Source organism: Eulemur rufifrons, chromosome 29 (assembly GCF_041146395.1).
Source record: "Eulemur rufifrons isolate Redbay chromosome 29, OSU_ERuf_1, whole genome shotgun sequence".
NCBI classification, from domain to species: domain Eukaryota; kingdom Metazoa; phylum Chordata; class Mammalia; order Primates; family Lemuridae; genus Eulemur; species Eulemur rufifrons.
In genome coordinates this window covers 94,481,684-94,503,249 of record NC_091011.1, presented here as the reverse complement: position 1 = coordinate 94,503,249, position 21,566 = coordinate 94,481,684, and the positions used below count along the sequence as shown (strand labels likewise).

Genomic DNA, 21,566 nt, shown 5'->3' with positions numbered 1-21,566 from the left:
CTTTATTGGTAGCTGCTGAAAGCCATTGCAAAGTTGTGATGAAAGCCCATGTCCAGTTATGTTCAAAGACAGTAACTCTAGCAGGAAAAATAGATGTAATTAGGAGGAAGAGACCACTTAGGTTACTGAGAAGTTCAGGTGAGTGACAACTAGGACCTTAAGTGTGGGAATAGGAAGGAGATAAAAGACAGGACAGGTAAGTCTCTAATGTCTGGCATTTAATTCTTCCCTATGTGTTGACTTCACTCTCTAACTTGATTATACCTGTCCTTCAGATGATTCCATTTCCTGTTTTCTCCTCAGCACCTAGCAGAGCAGGCTCTCAATGAAGGATAGTTGAAGCAGGCAAGAGGCTATTTTTTGGAAGACTTAAGACAGTGCCTCTGTGTGCAGAGAATCACCTGAAGATCTTGTTAAAATGCAGATTCTGATGCAGCGGCTCTGGGAGGGGGGCCTCAGAATCTGCATTTCTACCAAGCTGCTGGGGGCGCCAATGCTGCTGGTGCAGAGACCACACCCTGGGACTTAGAAACCAACTGTGACATCGGGGCGTTTAGTTGAGGAAGCAATAGCACCCCGTGGCCAAGTTTGTGGGCTCTGATGCAAGACGGGTTCCTACCACCTCTGCTTGTTACTTCACTTCTCAGGTCTCCACCCACATCTCATTTGTAAAATGAGGCAAAATCATGTTCACCACACAGGATAGTATGAGGATTTATTTTTATGTAAAGAAATTAAAACAGTGCCTAGCACACAAGTGCTCAACAAATGTTAGCAGTAGTCCAAATGCTTGACACAATTACTTCCCTGCCTCAAGGAAAACTTAACTTTGCTAGAGAACAAGGACTGTTATCTTGTTCTTGGCCTTTTTCTCTACAATGTAAGGCACAAGGCTGGTCATATTAAAACACTCAACAATTGGGAGGTAAAAATAATCAAGGACGGGACAGAAGGGGTATCTACAGTATAATGCAAAAGCTTACAGGTAAGAAAAGACTGTGAAAGAAACTTAGGAAAGAAGCTACGCACAATGAAGCTACACACCTCGCACAGCACCTGCCCCACGACTACTTCCCTGCATCAGTTTCTGTAACAAGATGATCCCATCCCTTACAGCAACCCAAGTTTCCTTGTATCTATTCATCTGTTCCTTTTATCTCCATACCCAACTCATTCTCTCCACAGGCAATTGTAATGTCTTTAATGTTTACCTTTTGGTTTCTAAGTGTTCTTTGAAAATGTTTTGTGTGCATGCATTTTTAATTTACATAAATGGTATTATGTTAAGATCTCAATTTCTTACCTTCTCTACTCAGCATTGAATGTTTAAGATGGATCCAGGTGGCTACACGTGTGTCTAGGCCAATGTTCCTAACAGCTGCCTACTACTCCCCTGGGTACCCACCATATCTCATCTACCCTTTCTACCTCCCAACAGCCGACACCCAGATTGTCTCCAGCTCTCCACTACCACAAGTAGGACCCATGAATATTTTCACCATTGCTCTCTTTTTGTCTTCTGTCCTAGGGTTAAGTAAAAGTGCAGGTCAGGCTGTGCCGTCAGTTCTGTCACTGTTCCAGATGCACCTCTTCCACCCTGGGCCCCAGAGAGTGTTTTTGACAAATGGAGAAAAAACACATCTAATATGAGCCTTTTTTGCTAGTAGCAAGTTTTATTCTAGGCAACTGCAAATCATCCAAGGGGACATTCGCATATGACCCAGGAGCCCGCTCCCATCTCCCCAAACAGTGGGGCAGGTATTCACCACCACTGGGAGACAAGCATCTGTGTGCTTTTTCTCTGCCATCCCTGGAATAGACAATCCCAGAATGAATTTGGAACGTGTAATCTGAACAAACTCAAGTAAGGACTGGTGAAATAGGAACAAACTCAAATAACCACTGATACACGCTGAATGACCTTAAGTAACAAAGTACAGGGTGTCCCAAAAGTCTCCACACAAAGGAAAAATTCTGTCATGAATATTTTGTAAATAAAGGTACATTTGGCTACAATTTCCCATTTTCCCTATGTATGGAGACTTTGGGGACACCCTGTAGTTATTTCTACTCCAGGAGGCTGCAGCATTGCAGCAAGGAGGGGGTGGGAAGAGGAAGAGAGGGGTGTGGTGAGACACCTAAGCTCCCAAAGCTGGACTCAGCTCCTTTACTAAAATCTTTATTCTCAGCAGGGATGCGGTCTACCCTACCACTCTCTTCCTCTTGGTCCTTTTGACACAATTAGCCCATTTAAGAGCACCAAGCACTCCCACAAGAGGGAGCCCTGTAGTCCCTTGCTCTCTGGCCTAAGTGTGGGTGGGCTAAAAGAGCCCCATATACTATTCCCTCCTAGAGGGTAGGCCCAGTCCCCATGTTAGGAACAACTTCTACAACTCTTGAAATTTAAAAAACAAGTGTTGGGATGTATTCTTTAAAAATCAACTAAAATCTAATTCTAAAAAAAGGTTCATCAGAGCAGGATAAGCAGTTTGTTTAAATTATTCCTTCTACTTGTTATTAACAGAGACTACAAAAGAAGAAATAGAAGGTTATGCTTCCCAGAACTCTTCCACACACCTGCTTACCCACTGTGGCCTCACTGAACCCTTCAGGAAGCCGTGCAATGCCGGGGTGAGTCCTGGAACCAGCCACCAGACCCTGCGGGGTTACATCTCCGACCCCAGCCCAACAGTATCAGCACGGATGGGAAAATTAGAGACCTGAAGGTGTCAAGAGACAGCAAACTCAGCAGCAGGGTAAAGACCTGGTCCCAGACCTGTCCTCTTCCACGTGATTTTCAGGACAGCCCTTGGGCTTGGCTAGGTACCTGGTCAAAGGAAGGCAAATGAGAAGCAGTTTCCCTCAGGAAGAAGTCAGTCCCTGACTCTGCACAGTGTCTCTACGGGGGGACAAATGCCACCCCCCTCCGCCCCCCGGACGGGCGAGGGGCTGGCACTCTTAAAGCAGGCCATTGGGCCTTCCAGGCTCCAAGGCCAGCCCACCCCGCTCCCGCTGGTGGATCTTCTGGTGCTGCAGGAGATGCTGCTTCTGGACAAAGCTCTTCTCGCACTCAGTGCAGCTGTAGGGCCGCTCGCCCGTGTGGATGCGCTGGTGCCGCACCAGGTCAGACGGGTGGCTGAAGCTCTTGCCACAGTAACCACAGATGAGGGAACTCCGGCTCTTCCTCCAAGGGATGTGGCCCGGCAAAGCAACCAGACTGTTGGGCGAGAACCTCTCCTGGATGCGTTGGCCAGCACTGGGCCCCTCCTGCAGGTGGCAGCGCTGGTGGGTCACCAGGCTCACCTTGCAGCTGAAGCTCCTCAGGCACACGTCACACTGATGCAGCTTGGCCCTCTTGGCCTGGGGCTTAAGCTGTGGCCTGGGCCTAAGGCTCTCCTCTGGCTCTTCAGGTGTAAAAGCCTCCCACCCTGAGTGGCTCCGCAGATGTGTGGCCAGCTGTTGCTTATAGCGGAAGTTGATCTCACATTCAGAACATTCATAGGGGCCGGAAGTGTCCCTTTTCAGCTTCAGGCCCTGCCCATGTTCCTGACTCAGCTGTATCTGCCTATGAGATTTCTGCTTCGGGCAGCCCAGAATTCTGCCACCGCTAACGTCTCTACTGCCCTCAACGGGCTCCTCTAGATTAGAGCCCCCAGGACCTGTTTCCAAGAGGACAGAACTGCCCTGGCCATCCCAGAGCTCAGTGTGCTCCGGGGTCAGGAAAGCCTGCTCTTCAGTCATGACTGAGAACTCTCCAGGAAGATGTGAAGAGCCTTCTGGCTTGTACTGTAGCTCCTGTTTGATCATGACCCCATCTGCTGCAAAGAGGAAGAAAACCAACAAAAAGGATCACACTCTAGCACCTTCAGTTTCTTCTGAGCCAAACATCTGTGAATTTCAGAAGCACCCTAGGAACAAGTGAATTAGGACGCTTGTGGGAGAATGAGGCTGACTAGGTTCCAAGATTTGTGAAAAACCAACCCATAAGCATGTTGACTGGAAATCTGAATATTACTCTTATAGAACAATGTTATAAATGATAGTTCTCCAAGCTTGTCTACAAATTTATATTCAATCCTTGTGAAAATGACAAAATATATTGTAATAATTATACTAATTGAGAGTGTTTAAATAGCAAATTTGAAAGATTAAAGAGAAATAAACTAAACCTACAGCTAAAAATCCGTGTCCCCAGCTCTATTCTTCCTGCATAGTCTCCCCAGATGACCTGCTGCCAAATGCTTCTCCTGCATTCCCTTCCCTCCTGAAGCTCTGACCTACCGCTCTCAACCTCCAGCAGATTTGGACTACAGCCTATCACATACTCTATTCTGCGGGACAGGAGGAAGGGTGATATGGTCAATAGTCTTAAGGGCCCCACAGAGTAGGAGTTAAGAGACACATATAAAGGTGAACTAATGAGTCATAAAGGTGTCTAGAACAAGCAAATGCCACATGAGGTTGCTGACAGTCAGCGTTTGGCAGTTCAATAGTAGGAAAGCTCACTGCAGACTGCAGAGAGCTGCAGGAGGGAGACTGAATATTCTGGAGCCACTCACCTGGGTGGGCACCAACAGGGCCTTCCTCCTCTAGGTCGCCCAGCATCTCTGTACCCAACTCTGCTTCTCCCTCTGGCTGGCCAAGGACCTCTGGGTTGGAAACAGCATAGTGTAAGCCCAGGAGAGAGCAAAGCTCACTGCACACTGGGCAGCTGCTGATGAACAAAGTGACCAAATAGCTGGGAGTAGAAACTAAAACTTCAAAAGATTCAAAGGCTACCGTTCTTGTCACTTTCCCCTAGCAGTGGAGGACAATTAGAAAATTCTGGCCAATCCTAATGATCAATCTGGCTAGCTGCTGCTCCAGTGCCCTCCCCTGGAGCCCCCGTGGCTGAGGCAGTCGGGCTGCAGAGCCACTGCTGCTCTCCCCAGCACCAGCACTGCTTCCTCCCAGGACACAGCTTACGTCCTGCCAATGCTTCCTTTCAGGGGATCCAGTTTCACCCTTGCTAAGGCACCGCAATGTAAGGTAGGCAGCGTGACAGACAATGGAACAGCTATGAGGAGAGCCCCTGACCCAGCTGAGGTCACGCGGTCACCTCGCTGGCCCATCTCCTACTTCCTTCCCCAGTTACTCTGCTCCAGGCACAATGGCCTTCTTGACACCCCTCCACGGACCTAGGTTTTAAAATATTTTGTCTACCAAATAAAATGCATTTATTACATAATGGGTAACATTTTACATATAAAGATTGCTACCTATTAAGCAGCACGTCTAATCAACATGAAATAAACATTAAGATCACAATGACTGGCTGTAATTCCAGCCAAATGCCAGAAAAAGCTTCTGGTTAGCCTGTGCTGCCTGCCTCGTCCCAGGTACTGCAGGGTTTCTTGTCAGGGAGGAACTCAAGTCATACCACACTAGAATGTATATAATGACATCTTATCTCTTAGAAAACATTATCAAGAACTATGTGACCACAGAGAAGAAATATAAGAGGCACAACACTGAGACCTTTCCAAAAGTCCCTATAAATGGGAGGACCTGTAGACTCCCACTTCTCAACCCAGCACAGGCCAACAGAGGATCCAAAACCAAGTAGAGTCACAGGTGTAGTCTGAGTCACAAGCTACGGGCCAGAAATTGTAGGATTTCTGGGAGAGAATTCTAGGGATAAAACCACTACCCACTCAGAGAGACCAGCGTCTCATAGTTGCTCTCCATCACGTTTCTATAGAGCTCCTTCTGCCAGTCCTCCAGATTCTCCCACTCCTGCTCGGAGAAACAGACGCCATCATTCTCCAGTGACCTGGACACCTGAAATCACAAATGGCACACAATGAGCACCGCTACTCACAGCCATGAAGGAAAAGCCAGCATTCAGAACCTTAGATATCAAAGGGCTGGGCTCTCCCTCTTGCCTAAATTCTCAGTGGGGCTACCTTGGGGGCCTCGCCCTTGCTGCCCGGGGGCAGCCGCAGGACCCAGAAGTTTCTGTTGCGCAGCAGGTTCTCCACATTCTCCAGCCGCCTCTGCAGCAGCCCGTACTCCTGCAGCAGGGTCCCCAGCACGGCCCACTTGCCCTCCAGCTGGTTCCCGAACTCCACGGCCGTCTTCTCGCAGTCGGCCAGCTTCTTCTCAGCTGTCCCCGTGCGCCCCTCCAGACTCTGGAGTCGGGCGGCCTGAGACTCCATCTTCTTCTCCACGGCCTGAATGGCAGCCACCACCGTCCAGAGTGAGATCTCAGTGGTCTGGAAATATGAGCTTTTCTCTGTGGCTTGTGAAGGAAGCGTGGAAGAAGTTAAAGATGTGGGGCGTCGTTTTCTCCTGTGCTAAAAGATCAAAGATACAGGGTCAGTCAGACAATATCATTTCCAAACATCAAGAAGTGATGCTTGGACACATCTGTCCAAGTCCAGAAGATACCATAAACAAAGTCTAAAAACAAATAGGGACAGAATATTTAACAAGATGTGAAGTGTAAAGGAAAAAAACCCAAAAATAAAACTGCAAGCTATAAATCATTTATGAAAGTGGAAATGCAAGCAATCAATAAACACATGAAAAGACAACCACCTTGCAATCAGGAATATAAATATAACCAAGTGAAACCACTTTTCACCCATCAGACTGACAAACATGAGAAAGAGAGACATGGCATAACATTCAGAGCGATCATGACATGGTAAACTGACACTTTCATGACACTCCTGGAATAAAAAATACTACAAACTCTTAGGGAAGGAAATCTCAAAAAGTCATTAAAAACCCTTTCACCTAGCAATCCCACTTAGAGACTCTATCTTACAAAAATAAATGGCATTAGTATTTTCAAACATACAAAGATTAATACTGGTAATACTCTTTGGAATGGTCAAAACCTGGAGATAATTTAGATGTCTATTAATAAGGGAAGGGTTAAACTATGGCACAACTAGAAATGGTTTTATATAACTACTAGAAAGAATGAGGGCTGGGCATGGCTCATGGTTGTAATCCCAGCACTCTGGAACACTGAGGCAGAGGTTCTGCTTGAGGCTAGGAGTTCAAGACCAGCCTGGGCAACATAGCAAGACCTGATTTCTACAAAAAAATGTTAAAAATTAGCTGGGCATGGTGGCACATGCCTACAATCCCAGCTACCCTGGAGGACGAAGCAGGAGGATTGTTTGGGCCCAAGAATTTGAGGTTACAATGAGCTATTATCACGGCACTGCACTCCAGCCTGGGTGACAGAATAAAACCTTGTCTCTTAAAAAACCAAAAAGAAAAAGAAAAGAGACTGAGTGAGTTTGGAAAAGTGTTCATCATACATTGATAGGTTAAAAATCCAACTTTTAGGGAAATACATTTATTATGGTCCCATTTTCCTAAAGAAGAGAAAATATATGGGTATATGTTTATTTCAGCATAAACAAAGGTTTGGAAAGATATTCACCAAACAAATGTAAACATCGGTTACCCTCAGAGAACTGTGAAGGAGGGTTTACTCTTTCATTAAAAACTATCGCTTATTCAACTTCTCAATAAACATGTATTCTTTCATGATTTTTTTTCTTAAATCCAATATTTAAGAGTATTCCTGAAAGTGATAAGAACACAAAAAGTACACTTATGCTGACCATATTTCTGGATTTTGTGGCACAGGCCTCCCTTTGAATATCATATTGTCAGATCATGTATTAAACAATGGGTGTATCTTTATGGTCTGAAAATCCCATCACCATGAAGTACAAAATACTTCCCTATTGTTAAGGAAACTATAATCTGCTTGAGTAATCAAACTCAATCTGCTATATCTAACTATAATCTGCTTTCTAATCTCCAAAACAAATACTATAAATAATACTTATGTTAGACTACATGATATTTAAGGTAATTTCCAACCCTGAGAAACTATTGCTTTTTAATATTGAATAGTTTAAAAAGGAATACTTAAGTAATACATAAAATGTACAAAGTAGTAATAAATATTCATGTAACCACCAGCTTAACAAATATACACACACACACAAGTAACACCTTTGATGTCCATTGGGTGACTCTCTGAAGTAACTACTATTCTGAATTTGGTTTCTATTAATCACCTTTCTTCAGGTTTTTAGGTTTGTTTTTAAAACAGTATGTTCTTTAGTTTTGCATGTTTTAGGACTTTATATAAATGGAATCATTGCTCTACAACTCCTAGGAATATTCTATTGTTTCATGTGGCTGTAATTAATTCTTTTTCACTGATGTATAATATTCACTGTACGACTATACCACAATTTATTTTCCATTCCATTATTGATGTTTCCACATTTTTGTCATTACAAACAGTGTATAATGAACACGATTGTACATGGTTCCTAGTACACACACAAACAAAAGTTTCCCTAGGATACAGTCCTAGGTAGGGAATTCTTTGGTCAAAGGGTATATATACCCTGAACTTAAGTAGATAATACCAAATATTGCATCTTTCTGTTCATTGGCCATTCAGATTTCCCCTTTGGTGAACTACCTGCTCAAGTAATTCATCCATTTATCTTTTGGGTTATCTAATTTTTCCTTACTGTCTCATAGAATTTCTCCACAAATTCTAGAAACTAATCTTTATCAGTTTTACATATTGCAAATATCTTCTCCTTATTTGTGCCTTTTTTAACTCTTTGTTATCTTTTGATAAAAAGTTCTTAATTTTAACGTGGTTTTGTTTTACCAATGTTAATTCTTTTATGGTTTGAACTTTTGTGTTGAGTGTAAAAACCAAATTCTTATATTACACAATACCATCTTCTAAGCACTTTATACATTTGCCTTTCATATTTGACTATTTACCTCAACTAGGACTGATAATTTGTGTATAGGATAAGGCTCAAGTTCCATATGGGAAATCATCAGTAGACCTAACACTATCTTATGAAAGATCCATCATTTAACCACTAATCTGTAATGTTATTCTCTGTCACAAATCAAGTTTTCATACATATCAGTCGGTTTCTGGCATCTTTATTCTGTTCTACAGGTCAATTTTCATTATCACTTTACCAATATTATAGTCTTAATTATCATATTTTATGATAATTATTGACATCTGGTAAGGCAAGTCCCACCTCATTTTGCAAGAGTATCACCTGGGCTATAGTGCCATAGCATCAGCCTAGCTCACAGCAACCCCAAACTCCTGGGCTCAAGTGATCCTCCTGTCTCAGCGTCCTAAGAAGCTGGGACTACAGGTGCATGCCACCACACCTGGTTAATTTTTTCTATTTTTAGTAGAGACGGGTCTTCACTCTTGCTTAGGCTGGTCTTGAACTCCTGAGCTCAAGCAATCCTCCCACCTCGGCCTCCCAGAGTGCCAAGATTACAGGCATGAGCCACCAAACCAGGCTAAGAATATCTTGACTATTTTTGGCCCACTGATATTCTACAAACTTGAAGAGTTTCACAAAAATATCTTCAGAGATTTTGTTTGGAACTGCATTGAATCCACAGAAAAACTGAAAATAAGTAACATCTTTAGGATAAAATGTTCGAATCCATGCACATAGTATGCCACTCCATTTTAATATCTTTCAATGTTTTAACATAGTCCGTTAGGTACCAGTTCTGATCGTTGACTGTCGTACAACAAATCATCCCAAAACTCAGTGGCTTAAGACAACAACATCTATTGTGTTTTGCTCAGGAATCTGCAATTAAAGGAAGACATGGTATGGACAGTTTGTTTCCGCTCCACTGTGTCAAGTAGGGCAAATCATAGGCAGACAAGTACTAGAATCACTTCAGGAATCTCAAGACACATGAAGAGGGTGCATGGAGGTGTTCTACTCAACAGCCTAAGGTTCCTCCACACGGCAGAGTCAACCAACAGACAATGAGAGTGAACACACTTTTATTCCTAATAGGTTTCATTGTTTTTGCCTTCTCTCCTTTGTCTTCATTGTATCTCTATACGTTGATATTATATGCTGATAGATACATGGGTAAAAAGTTAATCATATGTACCTGTGCTGTCCAATATAACAGCTGCTAGTTACACATGCCTGGTTATATTTAAATTAATTAAAATTTAAAATTAAGTTCCTTGGCTGGGTGCAGTGGCTCATGCCTGTAATCCTACCACTCCAGGAGGCCGAAGCAGGAGGATCACTTGAGGTCAGGAGTTCAAGACGAGCCTGAGGAACATAGCAAGACCTCATCTCTACAAAAATAGAAAAAATTATCTGGGCTTCAAGGAGCACACCTGCAGTCCCAGCTACATGGGAAGCTGAGGCAAGAAGATGGCTCAAGACCAGAAGTTGGAGGTTGCAGTGAGCTACGAGGACACCACTGCACTCTAGCCCAAGCAACACAGCAAGACCCTGTCTCAAAAAAATAAAATAAAATAAATAAATAAACAAAATAAAATTCAGTGTCTTGGTCATACTAGCTACATTTCAAGTGGTCAAAAGCCACACAGGATTAGTGGCTACTGTTTTGAACAGTGTAGAGCATAACATTTCCATCATCTTGGAAAGCTCTACTGAATGCAGTATACCCTTACTAATTCTTTTCTGCTCAATAAAATACTAAAGTTCTGTTAACATCTTCTATTATGATGGTGAATTTTTCTTGTTCTGCCATTTTTTGTTTTATATATTTTGAGACTATGTAATTAGGTGCATACAGGTTTAGAAACGTCCTATCAAGATGGTCAATTGAGTCTTTTACCATTATAAAAGTAGTAGCCTTCTAGCTCTAGCAATATTAATATATTTAAGCCAACTTTCTTTTTTTTTTTTTTAATAACCACCTTTTTATTGACTATTGAGCACTTGAGTACACCTGAGAACCTTAATTTTTTTTTTTATAACAATTTAATTTTACAGAATCAGAGTCTAACAGTATATCTTGTTAGATACAGTATGTCCTCATAATGTATACATTATTTCTTGTACAATGATATGAAATAATATGGGAAATATTCATGATAAATTATTAAGTGAACAATGCAAGTTAAAAACAACAGTTTCATATTTTTTTCCCCGCCCCCCCTTTCCCGAGTCAGCACCTTCAAGTGTTACCACTCCCCAAACGGTGCGCAATGCACTCATTGTGTAGGCATACTCCCATCCCCTCCCCCACCCCCCACCTCAGTCTGATGTCCAATTGGTGTCTTTCCCAGATTTGTATTTAGGTGATTATCAGGGAAACCAATTTTCTGGTGAGTACATGTGATGCTTGTTTTTCCATTCTTGGGATACTTCACTTAATATAATGGGTTCCAACTCTCTCCAGGAGAACCATAGAGATGTCGTATCTTCATCATTCCTTATAGCTGAGTAATATTCCATGGTATACATATACCACAGTTTACTAATCCAATCACGTATTGATGGGCATTTGGGTTGTTTCCACATCTTTGCCCAACTTTCTTTTAATTAGAATTTTTTTGTATATTTTTTCATATTCCTTTATATTCAACTGTTTCTATAGCCTTGTCTTTTACTTGCATCTTTTATAAACCATATAGGTGGATTTTCCCTATCCTGACAATCTTTGCCTTTTAACTAGAACATTTAGTTCATTTATAGTTATTGTAATTATTGATTTGTTTTATTTTTACCTTTTTTGTGCTTTTGTTCTCATCTTCTTTCTTGCCTTCTTTTAGATCATTTCTTTTTTATTCTGTTATTTCCTTTTGCAATCTGTAGTTACACAATTTCTAGTCTTTTAGCAATTATCCTAGAAATTATGGGAAGCATACTTACAAAGACATTTTAACACTTGAATTCTGATCATTTCTTCCTTTTACATCAATACCATCACATATTTGAATTCTCTTTGTTTTTAATCCCACAAGAAATTTTAACTGTTTTAGTCAGTCAATATTTGCTTAGATTTACCCATTTTCATGGATCATCACACTTTCTTACATTTTCAGACTTTCTATTTGGGATAATTTTCCTTTTACCTGAAATGCATCCTCTAGAATTTCCTTTTTTTTTTTTTTAAATAGAGACAGAGTCTTACTCTGTCACCCAGGCTGGATTACAGTGGCACGATCATAGGTCACTGTAACCTCGAACTCCTAGGCTTAAGTAATCCTCTTGCCTCAGCCTCCCAAATAGCTAGGACTACAGGTGCAAGCCACGGCACCCAGCTAATTATTTTTATTTTTTGTAGAGACAGGATCTTGCTGTGTTTTCCAGGCTGGACTCAAACTCCTAGCCTCAAGCAATCCTCCTGCTTTGGCCTTCCGAAGCACTGGGATTACAGGCATGAACCACTGTGCCCAGCCTAGAACTTCCTTTAATGAGAGTGTATTGTTAGTAAACTGTCAGTTTTAATTTGTCTGAAAATGTCTTTATTGTATCCTTGTTTTTGAAAGATATTTTTGCTCAGTATAAAACTCTGGGATCACAGTTATTTTCTTTCAGCCTATTGACAATATCATTTAACTGTTGCCTGGCTTCCATTGTTGCTGTTGAGAAGCAGTCTTACTGTAGTTCATTGGAAGGTAATCTGACTTTGTTCTTTGGTTGCTTTTAAAACTTCTTTCTGCCTTGTATTCTGCAGTTTCACTACTATGTGCCTAAGTAGAGAGTTCTTTTTGTTTATCCTGATTGGAATCCACTGAGTTTCTATGTATTGGTATTTGTATGAGTTTGTGTGTTCCTTCTGGAATTCCAATTAAATGAATGCTAGATTTTCCCATTCATCTTCTATATCTCTTACCTTCTCATGTTTTCCATCTCTCTCTCTCTCTAACTCTGTGCTGCTTTTGGGCTAATTTTTTTAGCTCTACATTCAGTTGACTATCTTGTCAGCACGTCTAATGTGCTAGGTAAAGGTTTCCATTGACTTTCCAATTTTAATTATATTTTCTGTTCTTAGAAGTTCTATTTGATTATTTTTCAAATCTGTTTGGTCATGTTTATAGTCTCTTGGCCTTTACTCATACTTTCCATCCCTCCTTTTATCTTTAAATATATTAAACAGTTAATTCATATTCTGTGTCTGATAACTCCAACATATGAAATCTCTGAGGGTCTAATTTTGTTCTTCATTATTTTTACTGGCTTCTCTTGGTGTTTTTTCCTTGTTTGGTAATTTTTTATTTTGAACTCATATTTCCTGGAACTTTAAGTATGAGAATTAGTTGAAATCTGAGTTACATGTAGATTCTTTCAGAAAAAGATTTGTGTTTATTTCAAATTGCCAGCTGGGGGCTCTACTTTAAACTAAACTCTTGGCTTGAGGTTTCTTGGATCATCCAGGTAGTATGAATTCAGGGAACAAACTCACATGAGGGTCACCGTAAATTCTCAAGGAGCACGTCATACTCATCTCTCAGTACCAAGGTTTGACACAATTTTCTTTGCAATCAGCTGGGGGTAAGAACTTACTTTTAGTTCATCCTTACACACAATGTTGCCCTTTGGAGACTCAGCTTTATGGGATTGAGGTAGGGAGCTTCTGATACACTCTACCTTAGGCTATGAGTCTTGTCTTCTATTTTCTAGGTTCCTTGAAGTCATAAACACAAAAGACAAATGTTCAGCATGTGTCCTCATAGTTGGCTTCAGAAATCTGACTATCTTTTTAGAGTTCTCTCTTTCACTTAGATATTGGGCTCCAAGTATTATTTACTAGCACACATTTCAAATATATTTATGTGGGAGTTTTCCCCAGCATTTGTAGTTGTTTTCCTCAAAGGTACGTTGGTAACTTAGTCATACTGTCAAATGAGAGTCACAGAATCCTGAATAGATGTCTGAGAATAAAAATATGCTGAAGAACAATTTAAATAGTCCTACACTGAAAAATCCATAAGTTATTTAAAGCATAATTTGGGACTCTGGTGGACCTTTGAGGCTTCATTCTAACAAGGTCTGCAGAAGACATGTAGGTAACCGTGAACTGACCACTAAGGAAGCAGCACTCTGGCAGGGTCCTCTTGCCCCACTCTGATGCTAATTTGGTCTTGATGAAAATCCTGGTCTTTGACTGGATCAGCTTAGCTTACAGCGGACAGATGAGGTAAATATTGTAAACATTTGTATCCTGTCTTCCCAATTCAACTGTTAACTTCCTTGAACACAAACACTTGTTCCCTAAGTCTTCCAATCTCTCCCTTCTTAGTTCTTACCTACATCCTATAAGAATCAAATATAAATATAGCACACCCTGCTCATGGTATAGTTTTCACCACAGGATCTCCATTCTCACAAAGACTTCACATGATTCTCAAAGTGTTTCTGGACCAAAAAATGCTTCATTAAAAACCAATTTCGGGGGGGGGGGGGAAGGGAGGGATATATACCTACATGATGGGTGCAACGTGCACTACCTGGGGAACAGACACGCCTGGAGCTCTGACTTGGGGGGAAAGGCGGTACATGGGCAATGTATGTAACCTGCAATTCTGTATCCCCCATAACAATAAGATGATATAAAATAATAATAAAAAAAAAACCAATTCAATTCCATCTGCCCTTTCCATAACAACTCCTCCTGTATTATTAGGTTAACCACTACTGTGGAATAGTGTGAGAATGTCAGAGATGGAAGGAATCTGAGTTCATCTAGCAACTAGTCCAACACTCTTAATTTACAGTTATAGTAACTGAAGCCCAGAGAGGTAAACAAAGTTGCCTAAAATCAACCAACCGGACAACTGAGTTATGGCTGAACTCCAGTTTCTTGACTCCATACCCAAGATGTTCCTCACACCAAGCTCCATAGCTTGATATTCCCTGAACGGGGATGGTTGGGGGAGAGGGAAGCAGAATGAGAAAGAGCTTGGACAGCTCCACAAGCAAAATCCAGTAACTACATTGTGGGTAACACCTGTTCCCAAGGAGAAGCAGCCCAGCCTGACTTCGACCTGTGGCTGCCACTCCAGTACAGAAATCTGTAGCAAGAGAGTGTGGCAGAAGAACAGGCAACACGTCAGACCAAGAATGAGCTAGTTGCAGAGAGACAGTGAGCCCTGGGGTCCCCGGGGCACCGGGTAAGCTCACTGGTAGGGATGGAGATCCAGGGTTTCCAACCTGTGCCACCGTTCCAACCTGTGCCACCGTTCCAACCTGGAAACAGGTTCTCTTTTCGCACAAATGATAAAATGTGTGAGCAGGATCACAAATCCAAGAACATAAAACAAGCCTTGGAGAAGTTTCTAGGCAAAGGCACGCAGCGCCGAGGCTCCGACCCCGACGCGAAGGAACCGGAGAGGAAAAAGGCAAAGCATTAGGGTCGCGAGGAAGAAGGTCGGTGTTCACCCGCGCCAGCTGGGGCCCCTGGAAACCAAGCCCCGACTGAGCCCCGACCGCGAAGGCCCGCCCCGGCCAGGGGCTCCGCCGTCCCGAACGCACCCCTGAGGCTGCGCGAGGGTGTTTCTTACCCGAGCAGGCGCCGACTCCGCCATGGCTGCAGCCGCCCCTTTACACCCGGGCCCCGCCTGATGGCCCTCGGGCTCTATGCCAGTCCGCTAGGTGCCTCGGACCCTCCTGGAAGCCGCCACAGCCGCCGTGTTGATACAAGGTGCATTCTGGGAGCGGGGCCCTCCCGGGCCCAAGATTGGCTCCAGCTGCTCGTCCTCACCGCGCGGGATTCCCCTTGCGCCCCCGTGCGGCAGGAGGGTGAGCAGCAGCTGGGCGCTCCAGGCCATGGGGCGGTAAGAGGGCTCTATCCCTCAAAGTCAAGTGCGGATTCGGAATTAAGGCAAACCCGTGGGCCTATGTTGTGTCTTCTGGGTGCCCATCACTCCGCTAAATGTTGTGAAGGATTACAAAATGTATAAAACTCAGCCTTTTTTTCTGAGGGAGGAGCATATAATCTAGTTGGGGAAAAGAGATATGGTCCCGGCCGGGCGCGGTGGCTCACGCCTGTAATCCTAGCACTCTGGGAGGCCGAGGTGGGCGGATCGTTTGAGCTCAGGAGTTCGAGACCAGCCTGAGCAAGAGCGAGACCCCATCTCTACTAAAAATAGAAAGAAATTATATGGACAGCTAAAAATATATATAGAAAAAATTAGCCAGGCATGGTGGTGCATGCCTGTAGTCCCAGCTACTCGGGAGGCTGAGACAGGAGGATCGCTCGAGCTCAGGAGTTTGAGGTTGCTGTGAGCTAGGCTGATGCCACGGCACTCACTCTAGCCTGGGCAACAGAGTGAGACTCTGTCTCAAAAAAAAAAAAAAAAAAAAAAGAGATACGGTCCCAAGTGTTAAGTGGTTTTATTCCAAAAGTTCACCTGTTATTTATTTGCCTTTTCAGAATCTAGAAACACAGTTTCCACATCAAACAGTGTGGGGTCAGGTGCCCAGGCCAACCCGCTGTAGCCTACTAATTATGGTAATCACATGCCTTGGATAAGCCAAGATAGCTCTGATTTCAAATGTTTCCAGTCCTCATGCTTCATGTTGGACTAGGTGTTTGGAGTTTTAGTTTGGAAAGCGTGGCCACGTTACCATTTAATCACGATGTACTTAATACCCAATACCAGCAACACTACTACAACCATACTTACCTAATTTATGCCTCGTTGTATCTCTAGAGACAGGCAATGAACTTCCACTTCATATGATAGGCATGATGTGCTTCCTCTGAGAACTAAACTCTTAAGGTCAAAAGAAAATTATTTTCATGTGACTGGCTCTTTCTTTGCACACAGGTTCAGTTCAGCTTCTACTTCCTCAGAGACTCATTCCCTTTCCACCCTGTCTACAGCTCAACACCCCCTTCCACCCTAACACTCAATTTCATTACTCTGCTGGAAATTTATCACTATCTCAAATAACCTCATTTTTTCATTAGTTTACATGTTAATTATCTGTATGTCTTCCACTAAAATGTCTTTCTACTGTATCCTCCATTTATTGTACATAGAAGTGCTCATAAATATTTCTGAATGATTGGTGAATCAGAGAATAAGGCTAGGAAAAGTCATCTCAAAGAGAAGCCATGATTTCCAGGGCAACAAGATCAACAGGAGCTTGATTGAATCATGCATAAATCTAAAGAAAGAATGGGCCAGCCTGAAGAAACTACTCAGCCATGGAGATACTGCCCAGTGTCTGACCTACTCTCTCAGGCCAATAAACACTTGCTCTCAGGAACAGAAAAAAAAAATGTAGCACAACTGTGGAGACAGACATATCAGGACATAGGATTCTGAGGTCATTAAACAGGTCAGTGATAGAGCTCACTCCCTCTATTCTGTGTCTGTGCTCACCAAGCAAACTCTGATGGTACACGTTCCCACGTAGCTGCTGGGAGACAGCAAGTGGACCAGACTGATGCAAATGTCCAGTCCGCCCCTGGAAATTATTAAACTGATACTCTGGTTTATATATCAATCTCTTGAGAGTCAGCATGATTCAGCATCCCAGACTCTGAACCTGGAAGTCTGGAAAAGGATTTAGATCAAATTTCCAGCCTATAAGGGAGGCAGCACCAGGCCCTGGCTTGCAGTCTCCTGGGCTGCGGAGATGGTGTAGCACAGGGATTTGCACAGTGGAGCTGAGGAGTGAGACCATCTGGGTCCCTAGCCCAGAACTGCCCCTGACTAGATGTGGACCTTGGGCAAGTCTTTAACTTCGTAGTACCTTTGTTGCCTCACTATTATTGATGAATAATAGTACTTAGCTCAGTTGTTGTGTGGGTTAAATGAGTCAATTCAATTCAAGTACTTAGAACAGTATCTGTCACAGAGTAGGAGCTCAAGGAGTGCTCATAGTCATTATTATTCTCTGAGTCACAGCTCCTTCACTTACTGAGAGGTTTGTGGCCTATGCTCATTCTGCCTCAGTGTCCTTGCCTTCCCATTGAGAGCTTGAACACCTCATTCTAGGGTGGTTGATACAACTAAAAGAAGTAATTTATGTAAAGTGCTTATGTAGCCATACAGCATACAGCATGTACTCAGTAACAGGCGATTTCTTGCTTCTGCTTTGCTTTTGCTTTTTCAAGGTCCAAGCCTTGTATTGCAATGAATTTACCAAGATAAATGTCACTTTTTTGTGTCTCTTAAAAGCTACCCATTTGTCATTTCCTGCTGACTCTCATATCTTGACACATGCCTTTTAAAAAACTTTAAATGAGGTTCACAATTATTCCCATTGGTGTCAGTGGTATTAGAGAAATCAAGAAAACGGATGCCCTTAGTACTTTACCCTATCATCTCTACATCGGTAGAATGCAACCAGCATACAAAGCTGAAAGTGACCTTACATATCATCTCACCCACACTCTCATTTTTAGTGAAAGAAAAAAGTATTTTGGCAGAGTGTGGTAGCTCATGCCTGTAATTCTAGCACTCTGGAAGGCTGAGGCAGGAGGATTGCTTGAGGTTAGGAGTTTGAGACCAGCCTGAACAACAGTGAGACCCCTGTCTCTTCTGAAAATAGAAAAAATTAGCCAGGTGTGGTGGTACATGCCTATAGTCCAAGCTACTCAGGAGGCTTGGACTTGACCCAAGAGTTTTGAGGTTGCAGTGGGCTATAATGATGCCACTGCACTCTAGCCGGGGCAACAGAGCAAGACTCTGTCTCAAAAAAAAAAAAAAAAAAAAAGGAAAGAAAGAAAAGGAAAAAAAAATACTATTCTTAGAATCTCAAACAAATGATATACGTTAAAATGATGGTTTTAAAATATTTATCTTATCCTTTAAACTTTCTATTGTGTGTATGGACTTATAGCATGCATATTGGCACATACATGTACATATATGCATGTGGAAACAGTTTTTACTCAAGGAAGTTTATAAACAATGGCTTTATTTTGCTCAGTTGAGATTCTTTCTGTTCTGTTACCCTTACTACCCTGCAAATCCCTAGATGGCAGGGACCATGTCTTGTGTGTTCCTTCTGTCACATTAATAACCAGCCAAAGAAGATGCCCTCCTCAGCTTCCAGGTCAATGAGAATCCTAGGATGACCACACCTTGGCCCAAGGTGCCTCCCCTGCTGTATACATGTCTGTAGTGGACACCCATGAACTTCATCAGCCAAGCATGTCTCCCTTTCTCTGGGCATAGCTCCTCCCTCCCATCAGGAAATGCTCCTCCTGGGCTCTAGCCATATAATTGAAATGCGTGCTGCCATCTTCCTACGTGGCAACTCCAGCCTGGTCTCGGTGACCTTTGAAGGGTGAGCACCTGACTCAAGCCAGCCCAATCATAACACCCTAGCCTCCTGGCTAGCCAGGGTGGACATGTGACCTGAGTTGGACCTGGAATTTTTTTCATTGAGCTGAAGGAAAAGGCCAATTTTCTCCCTAGTGAAACTGTATGAATCAGGAACAGTCTTGTCCTCCATTTTGGGGGGGGGGGGCGGTAAGGTGGTTTGAAGGAATGATAAGCATGACCTAAACACAGAGAAAGGAGCAGAGGTGACAGACACATTTTTGTCTGTGTTCAAGATTGGTTCTTAAACTGTTCTTTTGAGTCTGTAAATAATTCCAGGTTCCTTCCAGAAAGTTCCCCTTTCTCCTTGGTTGGCCAGTCAGCTTCTGTGGGTTGCAACCAGAAGCACATTGACTAATAAGAGTATGGACAGCTCTCAGTACACCCAAACCAAATGGAAGGTCCCAGAACGTAAGGAGTGCCTCCTGTCTCGTCTTTGTATCTTTCTCAGCCCCATAGTTCCTTGGATTTGAAGATACTTCTAAAGGCTCTGCGGGAAATCGGGAGAGGAGGTGACCTGGAGTGGAGGGACAGGGACAAGATGGAAGCAGAGCTGGGGCCTGAAAGAGCAGGCCCAGTTCCCCTCGAGAGCCAAGGTGGGAATAAATGAGGGGAAGTGGTCAAGAGACAGGCCTGGTGGAGCACAGGGCGAGAGCACGGCAGTAGGAGATAGACTAGAGACGGCGTCTGCCGAAAGGCTAAACATCTGTGCAGCCACCATACTTGCTGCATAGAGAAAGAAACGCTCCTTTAAGCATTGAAGGTAATCAACAGGGAACTGCTAAAATAAATAAGGCCCATCCATTCAATGGAAACCATGCAGCTGCAAAAGAGAAGTTATGTACTGATCAGAATGATCTCCCGGATACCTTAAAAAAGCAAGAAAGCAGAGCGAAGAACAAAGCATACAGTATTGTACCCTTTCTGCAAAAACAGGAGGGAGGATTAGAGTATATATGTGTGTTTGTATATCCACAGAAGTATTAATATATATGAGACCTGATAGCTTGAATGCTTCCACATCAGGGAACTGGGTGACTAGGTGACAAGGAGGTTTTTTAGTGTCTGTTTTTTTACACATTTTGAATTTTGAATGTATTAATGTAAAACGTATTCAAAACTTCATTAATTAATTGATTGATTAAAAACTGGTATAGAATTCCAGGGAGAGAACAGTGTTTTGTTTAGCCAGAGTTTTATAGGCCATTTTAGTTGTTGGAAAAAAGAGGCCTGAGGGCACAGCCAGAAGGCAGAAGATGAGCAGAGGTAAAAGAAAGTTGCTCTCATTAAGAAGTGAGGATTTGGGGATTCCTCTGGGTAAACAATGGGGCAAGACAGCTACTCTTTAGAGAGGCAGAGATCCAGCCAGGACGACGGCAAATTCTAAGAAATTCCTTATGGTGAGATAGTTGAAGATGAAGATGAAGGTCAAGATGGTTTTAATTAAAAAAAATTTTTTTTTTAAAGAGACATTACCAGGCTGGAGTGCAGTGGTGCAATTATGGCAACCCTCCAACTCGTGCGCTCAGCGGATCCTCCTGCCTCGGTCTCCTGGGTAGCAGGACTACAACCATCCTACAACATGCCCAGCTAATTTTTTTTTTTTTGTAGAGATGTGCAGGGCAGGGGTGGGGGGGGGGGTGGGTGCTGTCTCCCGATGTTACCCAGGCTGCTCTTGAACTCCTGGCCTCAAGTGATCCACCCACCTCACCTTCCCAAAGTATTGGGATTACAGGCATGAGCCTAGTTAAAGGTCTTTTAAGAACAGAGATAACTAATATGTTAGGTCTAATTTCAGGTCTTTGCTGTCCTAGGTTGAGATAAGCCCCTTTCTGTAACCTCCAAAGTATAAAAGCGTATTACACAGAAGCGTCTTGTGGGGAAATCAAACTAAGAAAACACACTGAGCACCACAGTCAGGCTTAACGCAGAGCCAAGAGGAGCCCAGCACGGTGAAGGGAGGTGCAGTGAATCTGAGAATCCAGAAAGCAGGACAGTGAAGGACAAGCCGACAAAGGAAAATGAACCTCTCCTCTGTTCCACGTCCTTGAGATGTGGGCGGCGGCTGCTGTTTTTGGCTCTATTGTAGCATGGGGTCTCAAGCCACTTCACGGTTAAAGGATACCAACCCTATAGGGACGAAAGGTGTGGGGACACCCGGATAAGCAACGCTGGCTTACACTTCACACTTCTAATACTGGATGCAGTCTCTCCCTTCAATCTTGAACAGGAGAAAAACCAAAGGCAGTCCGTTACCATAGGAGACAGTAAACCTATAGAAATTACCAAGCTGAGGGGTGATACGGGTTTAAAATATAAACAGGTTCGAACAGAGGTTCTCAACCTTTGGGGCAGGAATCTCACCACAGTTGGGGGTGCGTGTGACTCTGACACACACCCAGGACCCCTCCTC

At 43.1% G+C, this 21,566-nt stretch overlaps 1 protein-coding gene across 1 annotated transcript; it reads right to left on the bottom strand.

Annotated features, from left to right (window-relative positions):
* Positions 1–1,463: 1,463 nt before the first annotated feature.
* On the bottom strand, positions 1,464–15,484 carry ZNF212 (zinc finger protein 212). The gene is made up of 5 exons (XM_069461723.1): positions 15,374–15,484; positions 5,946–6,335; positions 5,694–5,820; positions 4,560–4,649; positions 1,464–3,818 (listed from the first exon to the last, which is right to left on the bottom strand). The coding sequence occupies exons 1-5, from the start codon at positions 15,395–15,397 to the stop codon at positions 2,959–2,961; spliced, it is 1,491 nt and encodes a 496-aa protein (XP_069317824.1). The 5' UTR covers positions 15,398–15,484; the 3' UTR covers positions 1,464–2,958.
* Positions 15,485–21,566: the final 6,082 nt, after the last annotated feature.

Bases quoted from the DNA above. Each gene is read 5' to 3' on its own strand.
- ZNF212 (XM_069461723.1), bottom strand. From the start codon at position 15,397: ATGGCGGAGTCGGCGCCTGCTCGG. The intron at 6,336-15,373 runs GTAAGAAACACC...TTGATCTTTTAG, and splicing joins CGGAGTCGGCGCCTGCTCGG to CACAGGAGAAAACGACGCCC. The intron at 3,819-4,559 runs GTGAGTGGCTCC...TCCTCTTTGCAG, and splicing joins CCCTGTTGGTGCCCACCCAG to CAGATGGGGTCATGATCAAA.